Source organism: Protomyctophum parallelum (genome assembly GCF_964188405.1).
Source record: "Protomyctophum parallelum genome assembly, chromosome: 4".
Taxonomy (NCBI): domain Eukaryota; kingdom Metazoa; phylum Chordata; class Actinopteri; order Myctophiformes; family Myctophidae; genus Protomyctophum; species Protomyctophum parallelum.
In genome coordinates, this window is record NC_139700.1 from 3,836,041 (window position 1) to 3,850,765 (window position 14,725).

The window sequence follows — 14,725 nt, forward strand, 5'->3', positions numbered from 1 at the left end:
GCTAGTGTAGCCCCCAGCCCGCAACAGCCCTGCCAATCGGGCTCAGCCCTATTACGACAGGTTGCGCGTTGGTCTGGCGATTGGGAGGCCCGGGTTCAATCCCTGCTTCTGCGCAATGCGACAATCTGGCGTAGTTGGCAGGACGTGGAGCGAGATATCCTCGCATGAGGGACATCGTGCGGCGGTCCGCAGTGTGAAGTGAAAAGCGCGAGGACGTGCTTCAAAGACTGGGGGGGTGATTGTAGCCCCCAGCCAAGACCCAGCCCTCAACAGCCCTGCCAATTGGCACGACAGGCCCGGGTTCAATTCCCGCACAATGCTACACTAGTATCGACTAGCCTGGTTTTCCGTGCAATATCGCCGTTGGAACGCTCACTCCTTGCCTGTGCAGATGAGGTGTTAGGAGTTTAGTCACCTTTACCAGCTTGGACTTCCTCCACTGCGGACATCACAAAACTGTTCAACTGAATGCTGGGGCCAGGGCAGATTCAGTCGTTCAAACACTATTTTGTAACATTTACAAAACCTATATTATTTATGAGAATGTAAAATTATAACATAAGTGCCAACGCATTTGGAATAAGAAGTATTTACAATTATCTGTTGCCATGCCTTTAAACAAATAAACAATTTCTAAAAGGTAAAATTCCACTTTAACAATCCGGTGAAAATGTGCAAAAATAAGCCCGCTTCATTCATGTGCATATTAACTCATACAGTATGAGGAATGTCCACTCACACAAAAATGACAATAACACAAGTTACAATGTAAAAAAAACACAACTTTTATTTACAAAACGGTCCACTGCCTCCTCTCTCCCACAAACCCTCAACTCAATGACTCCTGCAGAATGCTATGTCTGCACTGGTGTGGGCTGTGTGTGTGTGTTGTCGGGTGGATGGAAAGGAGTATCAGCAAATTTGTGGCTGAGGTTGGGAATTTACAGGGCTGAGAAGAACAACACCCAGCAAACAAGTCCTCAGCGGCCCGTTGTGACCCAGTGTTTCTTAACGTGTGGATCATTACTCGGAATGGGTCGTGGGTTCGTTTCTGCTGCTGGTTCACCTGATGGGAAATGTGATAACACCCCTAATGAGCCTGGGTTCCCAACACAATGTAGGTAGATTATATCTGGCTGAGAAAATGGAACAGACTAGCGGCGTCTATTCATCGAACCCGATACTATAAACAAAGAGAAAATGACAGAATATAAAAACAAACTGATTTTGGTGGGGTTCATTAAAATTGGCCAGCCATCATATCAAATAGACAGATTATGTTATGCGTTTTAAATTATGTTTATGTAACTGCCTGTCCATTAGCTACTTACAATATCATTTCTAATCATATTTTTTTCCCCTTCATTAATTAATTATACATTTTCATTATTTTCAGTAGGTCAATTAGTGTCCAAGGAAGAAGGCGAGACTTTTTGTCAAGTTGTCCCTTGTGGCAGAGGAATTCATGAAATTATTGTGTGTAAAATAAGTTTACACACAATTAACAATTAACACAATTTTTTGCTAAGGATGTTTTTAAACAGGACGTTCACGTCAGCCGTGGCAGGAGTTCAACTACTATGCCCTATGCATGTTCAACTGCCTGTGGAACATCAAGCAGTTTAAGACGGGCATGGACTTGCCGATATCACAAGAACAGCTGTCCATAGGCAAAGTGCCCGATTTTGACCTAAGCCACCATCCTGCATGATTTACGCCATCAACTTTCATCGCCAGGTTGGATGCTTTGGTTGTGTATACACTGTTCTAATCAAACAGCAGGAGGCCTTGGACATGTATACACGTCTTTAGGGCTTTATTTATATAAAACAAAAACAAAAACAATTATTTTTTTAGGTTAGCCTGTGCACCATACTCGTGTTTTCTCGCATGAGCGCTGCCGTTCACTTCCTTGTTTACGGCTCCAAAGAATGGCTCGTAACTCCTAATCTAGGGAGCTCTCCATGGTTTTGACTAAAAGGGACAATGTTCTGTCTTCATTTCTGACTTCAGCATGCAACTTGTTTGGAATATAAACGCTTCTAGAGAGACTTTAGCGTGACCAGCGTGAGGTAAGAATGGAAGATTATGCCTCCCGGTTTTTGGGGGGGGAACGGAAGGGGGCGACCTTTCAGAGTAAAATCTGCCATATCCGCAGGCACTCTAGCGCCTACTGTATTGAAACCAAAGCCAATGCCTCAAACCTCAAATCAGAAATGTACAATGTTCACGCCTAGCTAAAGCTTCTTTCTGTGAACCAAAACCACCGTTTGCTTGATACAAAAAAAAACAAAGAACGAGAGGAAATGATGTTTGCAAGACAATGTACCGACTGTTGGGATTCTGATAATTCACGGTTTGTGGTAACAGTATGGAGGAGGTGTGATTACATTTCTCAGAGCTGGGGGAGGCGACAACAACAACAATAACTCTGACTTTAGCAATTGAGGCGTTTCTAATGAGACCAAATTCAGCTTTACGATTGTATTCAAGCCGATGAAAAATATCTCAGTGTGAACCTGTCGCACGCCTGTGTTCGTAAAACTGTGATAATAAAGGTATGTCCGTCCCGTTTGTCTTGAATGAATGCATACCTCCGTGGGGGGTGGGGGGGATGCCCAGACACATGCATATTTAAAAAGCGTATCGCGTGCGGATGTCCTCCAGCTTCTTGGAGACCTCGGGCGGCGTTTTATCCAGCTCCTCTGCGACACTTTTCTGCTTGTGAGGGTCCATGCTGTTGAACTGTTCACACAGGTCTCCATCGATCACATTCTGCAGAGGGAGAGGAGAGGAGGACAGACGAAGATGATAAAAAATAAAATAAATACAAAATTAAACATAGTTCCTGATCATATACTGCAAGTCGCCCACATGTCACACTGTAGACTAAGCAGACTAAGATGAAGTGCCACTAACTAAGGGGTCAGGCTGGGTGCAAATGGAATGAGATGGATCTGTGCAACTTTAGCGCAGACTGAGGGAGGGACATGCAAAGAAACTGTGGGAGGCTATTGGAGCAGAGACTGCTGCTATGCTATGCTTTAGCTATTGAAAAATAGCAGATCTACAAGCTCATAGCGCGCCACTCGGTGGCGCGCTATGAGCTACGAGCTTGTAGGTCTGCTATTTTCGAGAAATCGAAGAACGACTGACATAGAAACATAGCTTTTTCAGAAAACTGTCAGGATGTAGAAGACATTTTTTAGAATCTAATCTCAGGTCAAAATGGGTTTAAGCCTAAGTGTTTCACATGTTTAATACAATCTGCAGTAAAGATACCATCACACCAATGTTACTGGGATAGAAACAAAGCCTCAAAAAACACATGCCGAGATGTAAAGACAGATTCTTTCTTTGAACAAAACATGAACGGCATGAGCCACAGAGCTTATTTTCATAATGTATCCAAAACCCAATGCATATATTGGAAATATGTGATATTAACCCATTCTGAACGGGCACCCATTTTGGTGTCAGCATCATGTTATGCTTTAGCTATTGAAAAATAGCAGATCTACAAGCTCATATCGCGCCACCGAGTGGCGCGATACGAGCTTGTAGGTCTGCTATTTTTTGAAAGATCGAAGAACGACTGACATTTCTAGAATCTGATCTCAGGTCAGAATGGGTTCATCAGACCAGTGTGTGTCCGGTGGAAACCTCGTATGAATCTGATCTCAGGTCAGAATGGGTTAAGTTAGTAACCCATGGCAGAGGCAACTTGTGGATGCACGTTTCCTTATTACACCTGCCACACAAAGTACAAACCTTGACAGGGAAGTAATACGATCTGAAGCTGAGATGATCTCTGCCACACAGCGGAGGGAACTCTGATCGCATGTGCATCTCCAAGTGCTGCAAGAAATCATGGTCCTAGAAGACAAGATGGGGAGGAGTGAGATCAGGCAGGGAAGGACAGAAAGATGACAAAGTGACAGCGGTGGGAAGAGTACTCAAAGTACCAATACTGCTGAATGTATGACATGATGTTACAGGTAAAAGTCCAGTATTCAAAATGTAATGTGGTCATGACAGCAGATGCCATTACAGATGCCTCACAGTCACCCAACGTTGGCTTGGTGTATATGGGTCTTTAGATTACTAGAGAGAAACGGCACACATCCTTATTTCGTCCTTTTTACCTTGTGGACTTATGGGACTCTAGTCTAGGCTGTCTATTTCCAGCAGTTGTTCCGGTCAGTCTCTATGCTTTGTGTTATCTTCGTCCAAGTTGTGTTGTGTGTGCCCATTACCTCATGTGATGTGAATGGGACCAGTATGCCAATGCCTCCAGACAGTGTGGTGTAGACCAGGGACTCTGAGCCTCCGGGGATTAGCGTGGTTTTCTGGAGGGATAAAATGGTCTCCCCTATGTGGTAGTTCACGATGACCTCGGCCTGGACAAACACATGCAGAGAGGCAGAGATAGAACAATAAGCTCCATATCTGATTGTCACATTGTGCCAGAAGCGAGACACACAAAAAAAAGGCAGTTAAAACAGTGGGATGTATGTGTACAGTACATGCGAGAAAGTGCGACAGCAAGACAAAATCACCATTGAGAAAACACTGAAAATCAAGTGAAAATGGAACGGCTGAAACTGGGAGGCATAGCGTGCTATGGCTGGAGCTGGAGTGGCACTTTCATGTTTATGTCTACAGTACACCCTCCACAGACTGAACAGTAGGCTTTAGCGGCGACAGGAACTATACACACACAGAGAGAATTGGCATACAGTATAAATTGAGAAGCCGTTTTTGTGTTTGTCGCAAGTGCATGCAATGTGGTGCAGAGCTGTAGCTCTGCTGCAGAACACATGGATATCAAACACCAGTCAAAAAAAGGTCTAGGTCCTGAAATATCCCAGTTAGTATATAATGTGTTTAACATCCCTGGCAGTGAAGGGAATCCCCCCCCCCCCCCACCCCACATTTTAACCCATTCTGACCTGAGATCAGATTCATACGAGGTTTCCACTGGACACACACTGGTCTGATTAACCCATTCTGACCTGAGATCAGATTCTAAAAATGTCAGTCGTTCTTCGATTATTCAAAAATAGCAGACCTACAAGCTCGTATCGCGCCACTCGGTGGCGCGATATGAGCTTGTAGATCTGCTATTTTTAAATAGCTAAAGCATGACATGATGCTAACACCAAAATGGGTGCCCCGGTTTGGATTCATATTGTAAACCAGGCCTGTCTCGGCTCCGTTGAGCGTCCTAGGATAATCTACTAGACTGGAACTGTGGCTTTTCAAAATAAGAAGCTCGACTGGAAAAAATCCTGGCGTGAATTAGATCCTAATTGTTCAATAAATGCTAGCGCTGAAACGGTTAACGACAAAGTGAAAACTGTGTGTGAGATGGTTGCACTTGCGAAAGCGTGCATTTTCTTAGGGGAAAGAACCTGCCCTAAAGGGCTGCATCTGATAAAGAAATCTCACGCTCCCCACACAAAACACACAGAATAGAGATGTTTGGCCAGAGGCTAAATCCAGGCGACCAAAACATCGACATCTAAAAACGGACATCGTCGAATTCCAAGCCACCCACCAACAAAAACTTTCAATCAATCAGCAAAATGTTCACACAATAGCACAAATCACTGACGAAAACATAAAAACGTGAAAATAGCTGACAATGGAAATTTTGAGACAAGGGAATGGATAATGTCTAAATTGGAGGGACTTTCCCAGGTCCAACTGTTACCTAAACAGTTTTCAACCAGCAGTTAAATATAGTGTGTGTGTGTGTGTGTTGAGTTTTTTTTGCAATTATTCAGTTGTTGACAGTTGGGGCTGTCAGTAGGCTTTTCACGATTACAAAGTTAAGACAATTGTCACACAAATAACTGCGATTAACGATTTAATTGTGGTTTTTGCGTTCGCCTTTTACGCTTGTAATGACAAATTGTATGATAAAATAACTTCAATATACAAACAAATCACTGACAAATCTAATTATTGTGTATGTATATATATATATATATATATATATATATCTCAATTCGAAATAGCTTACATAGACTTACATCTGCTATTTTTAGATTGACGATTATGCAAAGATTATTGCGATTATCTTGAAAAATTGCGATTAGGCGATTATGTAATTGTGACAGGCATAGAGGCGAAGAGTAACAGAGATGGAGGTGCATACTTAGTTTAGACTAGTCATTGGTTATGAAGAGTCATAGTAAGAGTCAGAGTAACAGAGATGGAGGTGCATACTTAGTTTAGACTAGTCATTGGTTATGAAGAGTCATAGTAAGAGTCAGAGTAACAGAGATGGAGGTGCATACTTAGTTTAGACTAGTCATTGGTTATGAAGAGTCATAGTAAGAGCCAGAGTAACAGAGATGGAGGTGCATACTTAGTTTAGACTAGTCATTGGTTATGAAGAGTCATAGTAAGAGTCAGAGTAACAGAGATGGAGGTGCATACTTAGTTTAGACTAGTCATTGGTTATGAAGAGTCACAGTAAGAGCCAGAGTAACAGAGATGGAGGTGCATACTTAGTTTAGACTAGTCATTGGTTATGAAGAGTCATAGTAAGAGTCAGAGTAACAGAGATGGAGGTGCATACTTAGTTTAGACTAGTCATTGGTTATGAAGAGTCATAGTAAGAGTCAGAGTAAAAGCGCCCATGTCTTTTCGGCACCCCAGAGCTTCTATTTTGAAGGAATCCCGGCATCGATTCGATTGTGTTAAGGAGGAAGAAGCTGAGGAACCTCTCTGTGGGAGGAAAGTCAAGATGGACTGAGAGATGAGCGAAGGTGTGCGTTACCTTCTGCGAGGCTCCGTTGAGCAGGCCTCTGTCCCATAAAGCTTTGTTCCCTGTGGGGTCTTCATCCACGTCATCACTGGTGTTGGGGGGAAGACGCACCTGAAAAACAATGATCAAATTATAGACCCTTCATTTGCTCTCTCATTTGAAACGCCCCCTCCACCACCCCAAAATGCTTAAAAAAAAAAAAAAAAAAGGGGGGCATAAATGTGCACGTGATCACATAAATAGACACACACACACGTGCACACACACACACACACACGCCAACTTACTATACTGATGTTGCCGAACTTGTCGGCCGAGGCCATGGTGTCATAGTCGAGCAGGCAAGCGGTGGTCACCCAGCGGGGATGCGTGTCGTCGGCGAAGATGATCAGCTGGTTCTCGTTGCGCCGGTAACGCACCCAGAAAAGGCTCTCCTGCACGTCGGACACGACCACACGCTGGCCAATAGTGTGGATGCCAGTGATCAGGTTGGGAACGTGCTGTAGGAAGAGGAGAGAAGACGAGAGGCTGGTTACAGGTTCTCAACCCTTTCAGGCTGGGACCCCCAAAATAATCACATTTGAACTGAACACCACCCTGAGAAACACATGGAATTGTAAGAGTTAAGTTGAGGTATTTCATTTAGTTGTTTCCCCCCCCCCCCCGTTTTTAATATTGTGAAAACAGGGAACCACTGAATCACTGATCTATCTTCCTACACTCTACACAGACATGAGCGTGCACATCATATCTTGTACCAATAGCGAGTCACTAGGTGTGCACTAGTCTCGCGTAGCCCGACAACTATTCCACAATCTCCAAATGCTCCGGAGCAAGCTATATAGGTTTAGATGATTTTGATTTATATTAGGTTAAATTTGCGCGACTGTAAAGATGAAACGGAAGCGGGGAGGAGGCACCACATCCCAGCTTTATCGGTTGCTCGTGATCAGAGCTTCCGTGCTCCAGACTGTATGACCAATAACATTCCAAAATTGCGGGAGGCAACAAACAGTCCGGCCACGTGATACTAGGTGTTCACCAATGCTGTGCTAGAGAGAGCGTTGTGAACTTGTGTGTCGATGCTGATCACATGCTACGGGAACATGGCCTTGTGGTTGGCTGCATGCACGTATAGTAGCAGTATGAGTTGAGCTGTGACTGGGGTAAGGGAAATCCCCCAGTGGAGGGGAAATTACTTTTCTGCATTTACCCAGCAGATGGCTGTTCAGGTGGCTCAAGTGGGCACACCAGTTTGACGTCGTTAACGTGGTTGCACACTGGTGTTTTTTCTTTTGCTGCATTTTGCGGATCCGAAAGCAGTAGACTATCAATAGCCGTCAGCCTGTCACCAACACCCCACTAGGCGGCTGCAGAAAACGGATAAAATCGACCCTGGTCCGAAAAAACTTTATATGGACAATAAATGATGCTAGTGTGCAAATGTGATAAAGTGAGGTCTTTTTCTTTTGTCTTCCGAAATTCGCTCCAATATTCAACTGAAAAAAAACCGCACCAGTGTGCAAACACCTTTTGGGGTTAAACGTCTTGCTCTGGGACACTTGGTCATGTCTACTGTGCGAGGAGCCGAGAGTTGAACCCGCGACCTTCCTCTCTACCCACTCAGCTGCAGTTGCCTGTAAGCAGTGTCAGCTGCCCTGCAATTGGTCTACGTTTGTGGGGATAGAGATACAGACAGAGGTACAGACAAATCATGGTATAGACAGCTGGTCTAAAAATATCCCCCCTACACACACTTAATACAGCACTGGCCCACACTTGAGTCCCTGTATATAGTTTCAGACAGAAAACCACTGAAGTGACAGGGAGAAGAGTCAGGTTTATTTCTGCCTTTGTGCACATAACTCAAAACGGACAAGGCCGATTTGATTTAGCCAGAATCTAATGAAATAATACGTCATATACATCAATGTGATGACCTCATCACATTTTGTGAAGACGGCTATATCTGTTTTCAGCCGAAGGAGTGTTTTTCGTGCAAAGCTCATGAATAACCCCTAGTGTGTCACATGCTACTTACTTAATAATTCAAATTTGAAATTATGCTTATTAATGTTATTTGGATGACCCTAAGGATCATAAAAAACCTTGAACGATTACTATTGCAATTTCTTTTGGGTCAAATCTTAGATCGACTGGCCTACAGAGGCCTACTAGCAATGCGATCATTGGTTTAGCGGGAGCTCGAATTAATGTTTTATTAGGCTCCGATCATGGTACTCCATCTCATTATGAGCTATAATGTCAGAAAAGACAGCGTGCACGCAGGGATTTTGGCTGTTTCTTGTATGGACGCTAGTGGTGGCTATCAATGAAGCTAAACTAAGGTAAATAATATTTTTTTAAACTCTGGATTAAGGGTAATTCATCAAATCTCGCTATCTCGTCCCTGGCTACCTGTGCATTATTTAATTACTCTCGGGATCTCGGGCATGGCTACAAAGGAGTTAAGTGACAGAAAAAAAAGGAAAATAAATTATTATACCGTATATTGGTTGCTCGCTTGTAACTGGTGCAATATTTACATTCTTTTTGAGGTGATGGCTCACCACAAACTATAAGTTCCAATAATTACAGTATATAAATGCTTTTTAATGGAAAATCAAAAAGAAACATTCGTGTACATTTGTGTATACATTGAATTGTAATGAAGCATATGATTTAGATCCCTAAACTAAACTCTTATATTAAATTATTATTATCTGAATATTCATTAGTTTAAATATCCTTTCCTGGACTCTTGGTGCAATATTTATCTTCTCTGTAAGCCGATAGTAGTTTAGTATACCGCACAAACTCAGTTGAACTTACTGTCATGTCATTACAGAACCTAATTTGGCCTGCTAAATTTAACAGATGACAAAAATAAAATTTCACAGAAGCACAGCACCACTTCCACTACATGACGAGGACATGGGTTGCACCACTTCCACTACATGACGAGGACATGGGTTGCACCACTTCCACTAAAGGACATGGGTTGCACCACTTCCACTAAAGGACATGGGTTGCACCACTTCCACTAAAGGACATGGGTTGCACCACTTCCACTACATGACAAACGACATGGGTTGCACCACTTCCACTACATGACGAGGACATGGGTTGCACCACTTCCACTACATAATAATAATAATAATAATAATAAATTTTATTTATAACGCACTTTACATTTGAAACAAATCTCAAAGTGCTACAGGCAGAAAAATGTAAAATACAAATAAAAATAAGAATAAAACGGTTAAAAACAGTACACAGGGCAGCTTAAAAGTCCGACTGGGCAAATGCCTTACTAAAGAGGAAGGTCTTTAGTCCCTTTTTAAAAGCGTCCACGGACTGTGGTGCTCTCAGGTGGTCGGGGAGGGCGTTCCACAGCCGAGGGGCAGCTGAGCAGAAGGCCCGGTCCCCCATGGTGCGGAGTTTGGTTCTAGTGCATTTGAGTGTGTTAGATGTACCGGAGCGGAGGGAGCGGGTGGAGGCTGGGGGTTCAAGGAGTTCCTTTAAGTAGGGGGGGGCGTTGCTGTGGATGCATTGGTGGGTGAGGAGGCAGACCTTGTATTCAATCCTGAAGGAGACGGGGAGCCAGTGAAGGGAGTGGAGTATGGGAGTGATGTGGTCGTATTTTCGCACTCTCACCAGGATCCTAGCAGCACTGTTCTGGATGTACTGGAGCCTCTGGATGCTCTTGCTAGGGATCCCTTAGTTATTGTGACGAGGACATGGGTTGCGCCACTTCCACTACATGACAAACGACATGGGTTGCACCACTTCCACTACATGACAAGGACATGGGTTCCACCACTTCCACTACATGACAAGGACATGGGTTGCACCACTTCCACTACATGACAAGGACACAGGTTGCAGACACTGCACAGTTACACCATTAACACCGTGAACTCTCTTGGTTTGCTTCTAGATTGCATGCATTGCCACAATTAAGTGTGTAACACTTCCACGTGGCCCGTGAACAGGTACCAAAATAATTCCCCTCCTTCGGTTCCTGCAGCACAACCACATGGCTTAGAGAGACTCACCGTGTGACCAGATAACATGCATGTCACATATATGTGACATGCATCCTGTTTCAGAGCCACCACTGAATTGAACACATGGTCATTTGACAGATATTTAACCCATTCTGACCTGAGATCAGATTCTAAAAATGTCTATTACATCCTGACAGTTTCATTATTAACCCATTCTGACCTGAGATCAGATTCTAAAAGTGTCTTCGATTTTTCAAAAATAGCAGACCTACAAGCTCGTATCGCGCCACTCGGTGGCGCGATATGAGCTTGTAGATCTGCTATTTTTCAATAGCTAAAGCATAACATGATGCCAACACCAAAATGGGTGCCCGGTCAGAATGGGTTAAAGAATATAAAACCTGCTCAGGATTCAAACCGGCATCCTCTGGAAGATGGTGCAGTGAGTTCTAGACGTCACCGGTCCTTCCATGTGGTTAATTTGAATTATTTCAACAGTGAATATGTTGAGCAATACATTCAGTATCAGTAATAACAAGGCCTTTTCAGACGGGGCAGTCAGTGACTAGGGGTGGGTCCCGAACCTCGGGACCAAGTGTGTACCGAACCCAACGTGCTTGGGTACCGGGTACCCGTTACAATAATTCAATTTCGGTTCCCACAGAGACGTGGTCAGTGACACACGCCATTTATTTATTTTCTACCCTTTTAATAGAAGTGCAGCGAACAGAGCTGATCTACAAGCCCACACCGCGTTGCATCAGCGACACGTTTTGGGCTTGTGGCTTGCAGAGGCGGAGCTATCTCTCTGCATGGAGGAAACTTTTAAGAGGGGACAGGAGTCTTGCGCCCTGCTGCCTGAGTTGCCTCATTGCATGATCATGCGTGTGTGCTGCACAGCATTGAATCAACATCAACCGACCTCCAATGCGCGCCCGTGTGTGAGATCACGGTGTAGGGTGACGGGTCCAGGGGCCCAGTCAGTTTAGAGCCAACTTCGAAGAGAGGTGGCGAAAAAACAACAAATGATAGCCTACTCTGGCAGCCCATGTGCATGCAAATATCTGTTAGCAAACCACAGCATGCAAAGCCGCCTTTGTTTTCAATGATCCCTTCATTCGCACGTCAGAAAACCCATGTTCACCTATCGGCCGGAGATGCGTGAATGTGTATTTATGTCATTCTAGCAGTGGGTGAATATGTATTTGTCATTCTAGCAGTGGGTGAATGTGTATTTATGTCATTCTAGCAGTGGGTGAATGTGTATTTAACTATTTATGTCATTCTAGCAGTGGGTGAATGTGTATTTATGTCATTCTAGCAGTGGGTGAATGTGTATTTAACTATTTATGTCATTCTAGCAGTGGGTGAATGTGTATTTATGTCATTCTAGAAGTGGGTGAATGTGTATTTATGTCATTCTAGCAGTGGGTGAATATGTATTTATGTCATTCTAGCAGTGGGTGAATGTGTATTTATGTCATTCTAGCAGTGGGTGAATGTGTATTTATGTCATTCTAGCAGTGGGTGAATGTGTATTTATGTCATTCTAGCAGTGGGTGAATATGCATTTATGTCATTCTAGCAGTGGGTGAATGTGTATGTCATTCCAGCAGTACCAGAATGAGATCAGAACAGCCTAACAAGACACCTGGTTCTTCAACCAACTGAACCCAGTACAGTACAACAAGACAACACCTAATACACCTATAGAACCAATATCCAGTTCAACCAACTGATCCCAGTACAGTAGCCTACTTCCAGGGGGGCTGGTTTACCAGGCTAGTAGCCTACGTACAGACTAACAAGACATCTGGATATAGAACCAATGCCCAGTTCAACCACACTGAACCCAGTACTGAACATTACTAAACACCTGGTTAGAAGAACCACCAGTGCATGGGTGTGTGCTGTGCACGTACACGCGCGGACACACACGTGAGAGCACACCCATGCACGCTGCATTCATGTGTGTTGTTAGTTGCTACATGTTAGACTAACGTTACTATTATTGCTACTACAGTACATTAGTTAATGGGTTGACCACTGACCAAATGTTGTGCCACCATTTCTACTCACCTATTTCCACACAATTCATGGGGGTAATTATTTCCATCACATCAGCCTGCAGTTCTTTATTCCAATAAGCGTGTTATTATATTCCTGTATCGTCACTTGTTGGACGTAAGCTTGATTACCTTGGTAGTGCATGTTACAAACACTTCAACCACGACTAGGCGACTAACTGCGTTGCTTGCTTTGTATTTTTCGTTGTTTTGTTTTACTTTTGTAGCTGATGTGAGCGCATGTCCATTCACCTCGCCGTGTGCGCGCACTGCTGCCGCCGTGAGGAGAAGATATTATAATTTGTCTCGTCTTTGTTTGTGAACTAAAACTGAAGACCGATTTTAACTTGGTCTTTATTTATTTCTTAACTACATTTTCGTCTTGTCTTTATTCATCAACGAAAAATTGCATTACGTCCCAGTTATCGTTTATACACTAGTTTTCATCCTTGGGGCGACGACAAACATATTTTGTCATAGTTACGTTAAGGAAAACACCACTGTGTATTTGTGTCATTGCTTTTACCTTGTTCTCACACTTGCGCAGCAGTTTCTTCTTGCCCAGGTCGTAGATCCTTAGCAGTTTACCCACGCCCACCAAGATACGTCCCTGGAACGGAGCGATGGCCAGAGGAACGTCCTCCACTGGGGTCTGCAAATCAAATCACAGATAATCCATTAAAGCCCAATCAAAAGATCTCAGCCTCATGGAGGTCATGCTTATTTATTTACTCAAAATGCAGCCTAAGTACCTACAAAATAAGAAAGCTGGAGAAAACATGAAATAAAAACACTGCACTGCACTTTGATTTCATGGTCTAGCACCCAACGAAGGCATTATTCCAAGCTGTGGCGCCATTTATCTTCAGTGAGTGGACATTGGTGTCTTTGGATAAAATTGCATTCAACTCCTAACTTATCCAAAGCTGTCCGCACCGCAGCGAGCCCTGCATTCTGAGTCCCACTTGATGAAATGTGTGCGTGTGTGTACTATGTAGTTATCGGTTCACAGTGCCAACTGGCACTTTATGGGAATGGCATGAGCCCTCTGAGGGCTCTGCTGCTTCGGTATACTTTCATCTTGCATGATGTCAACAGGTGCTGAGCAACAGCACCGTGTACACGTGTATAAAGCGTATAAATCGTTCCAACGGTCGTTGGAACGATCCCAGGGATCTTAGTGGATCGTAGCGACTACTTAAAAGGTTAGGACAAACTGAATATCGCTGGCACTGGGTGAATTAAATTATTATTTACTCTTGGCAGTAAAAAGAGTTTGGCAGTTTTGTCACCGGAGCTAAATGTATGCTCTCCCTTCGCTTGTGAGATTTGTCACCCAGGGCTCGTCATTGTCAGTAATTGAGATTCTCTTTGGTAGGGCCTCTTAACCCTTTTACTGCTGCCATTTATTGAGAAATTAGGACCTAATTCATGCCAGCATTTTTTTAATTTGAGCTCTTATTTTGAAAAGCCACATTTTGCCTCAACCGGAAGTGAGCTTATCCCTGCCAGCTTTACGTTGCCAAGACAACCTTTGTTTACATAATCGAATCAATGCCGGTACATATAGCACTGCACAACGTCGGCTCTGTGCCGTCAAAGAAACGCTGGTTTGACCAAAAATGCCATCTGGGACAAGGAATAGGAGATACAGGCGATTGAAAGAAACGGATAGAATGGATTCTTATGGCGACGGTGAATTAATATGAACGATCCAGTGCAGTGCTAACAACAGTGCTAGCTAACCGGCTAACGTGAGTAGCATTATGGCTCGATCGATCATATGCACTATAAAAGTATAATTGCCGAAGGGCTACGGCAATGGCAGCAAGGTGTATTATCAAATTGAGGCTTTGATTGCCGAAGGGCTT

The 14,725-nt window shown here is 43.7% G+C and overlaps 1 protein-coding gene across 4 annotated transcripts in view; it reads right to left on the reverse strand.

Moving 5' to 3' along the window:
• Positions 1 to 1,053: 1,053 nt before the first annotated feature.
• Positions 1,054 to 14,725, reverse strand: part of sf3b3 (splicing factor 3b, subunit 3) — a 39,196-nt gene continuing 25,524 nt past the window's right edge. For all 4 annotated transcript variants that reach the window (XM_083763354.1, XM_083763353.1, XM_083763355.1 and 1 more), the window contains exons 22-27: positions 13,381 to 13,506; positions 7,066 to 7,278; positions 6,791 to 6,889; positions 4,257 to 4,400; positions 3,772 to 3,876; positions 1,054 to 2,775 (exon numbers count right to left, since the gene is read on the reverse strand). In XM_083763354.1, the coding sequence (XP_083619480.1) occupies positions 2,635 to 2,775; positions 3,772 to 3,876; positions 4,257 to 4,400; positions 6,791 to 6,889; positions 7,066 to 7,278; positions 13,381 to 13,506 (828 nt within the window). In that variant the 3' untranslated portion in view covers positions 1,054 to 2,634. The remainder of the gene's footprint in view (positions 2,776 to 3,771; positions 3,877 to 4,256; positions 4,401 to 6,790; positions 6,890 to 7,065; positions 7,279 to 13,380; positions 13,507 to 14,725) is intronic.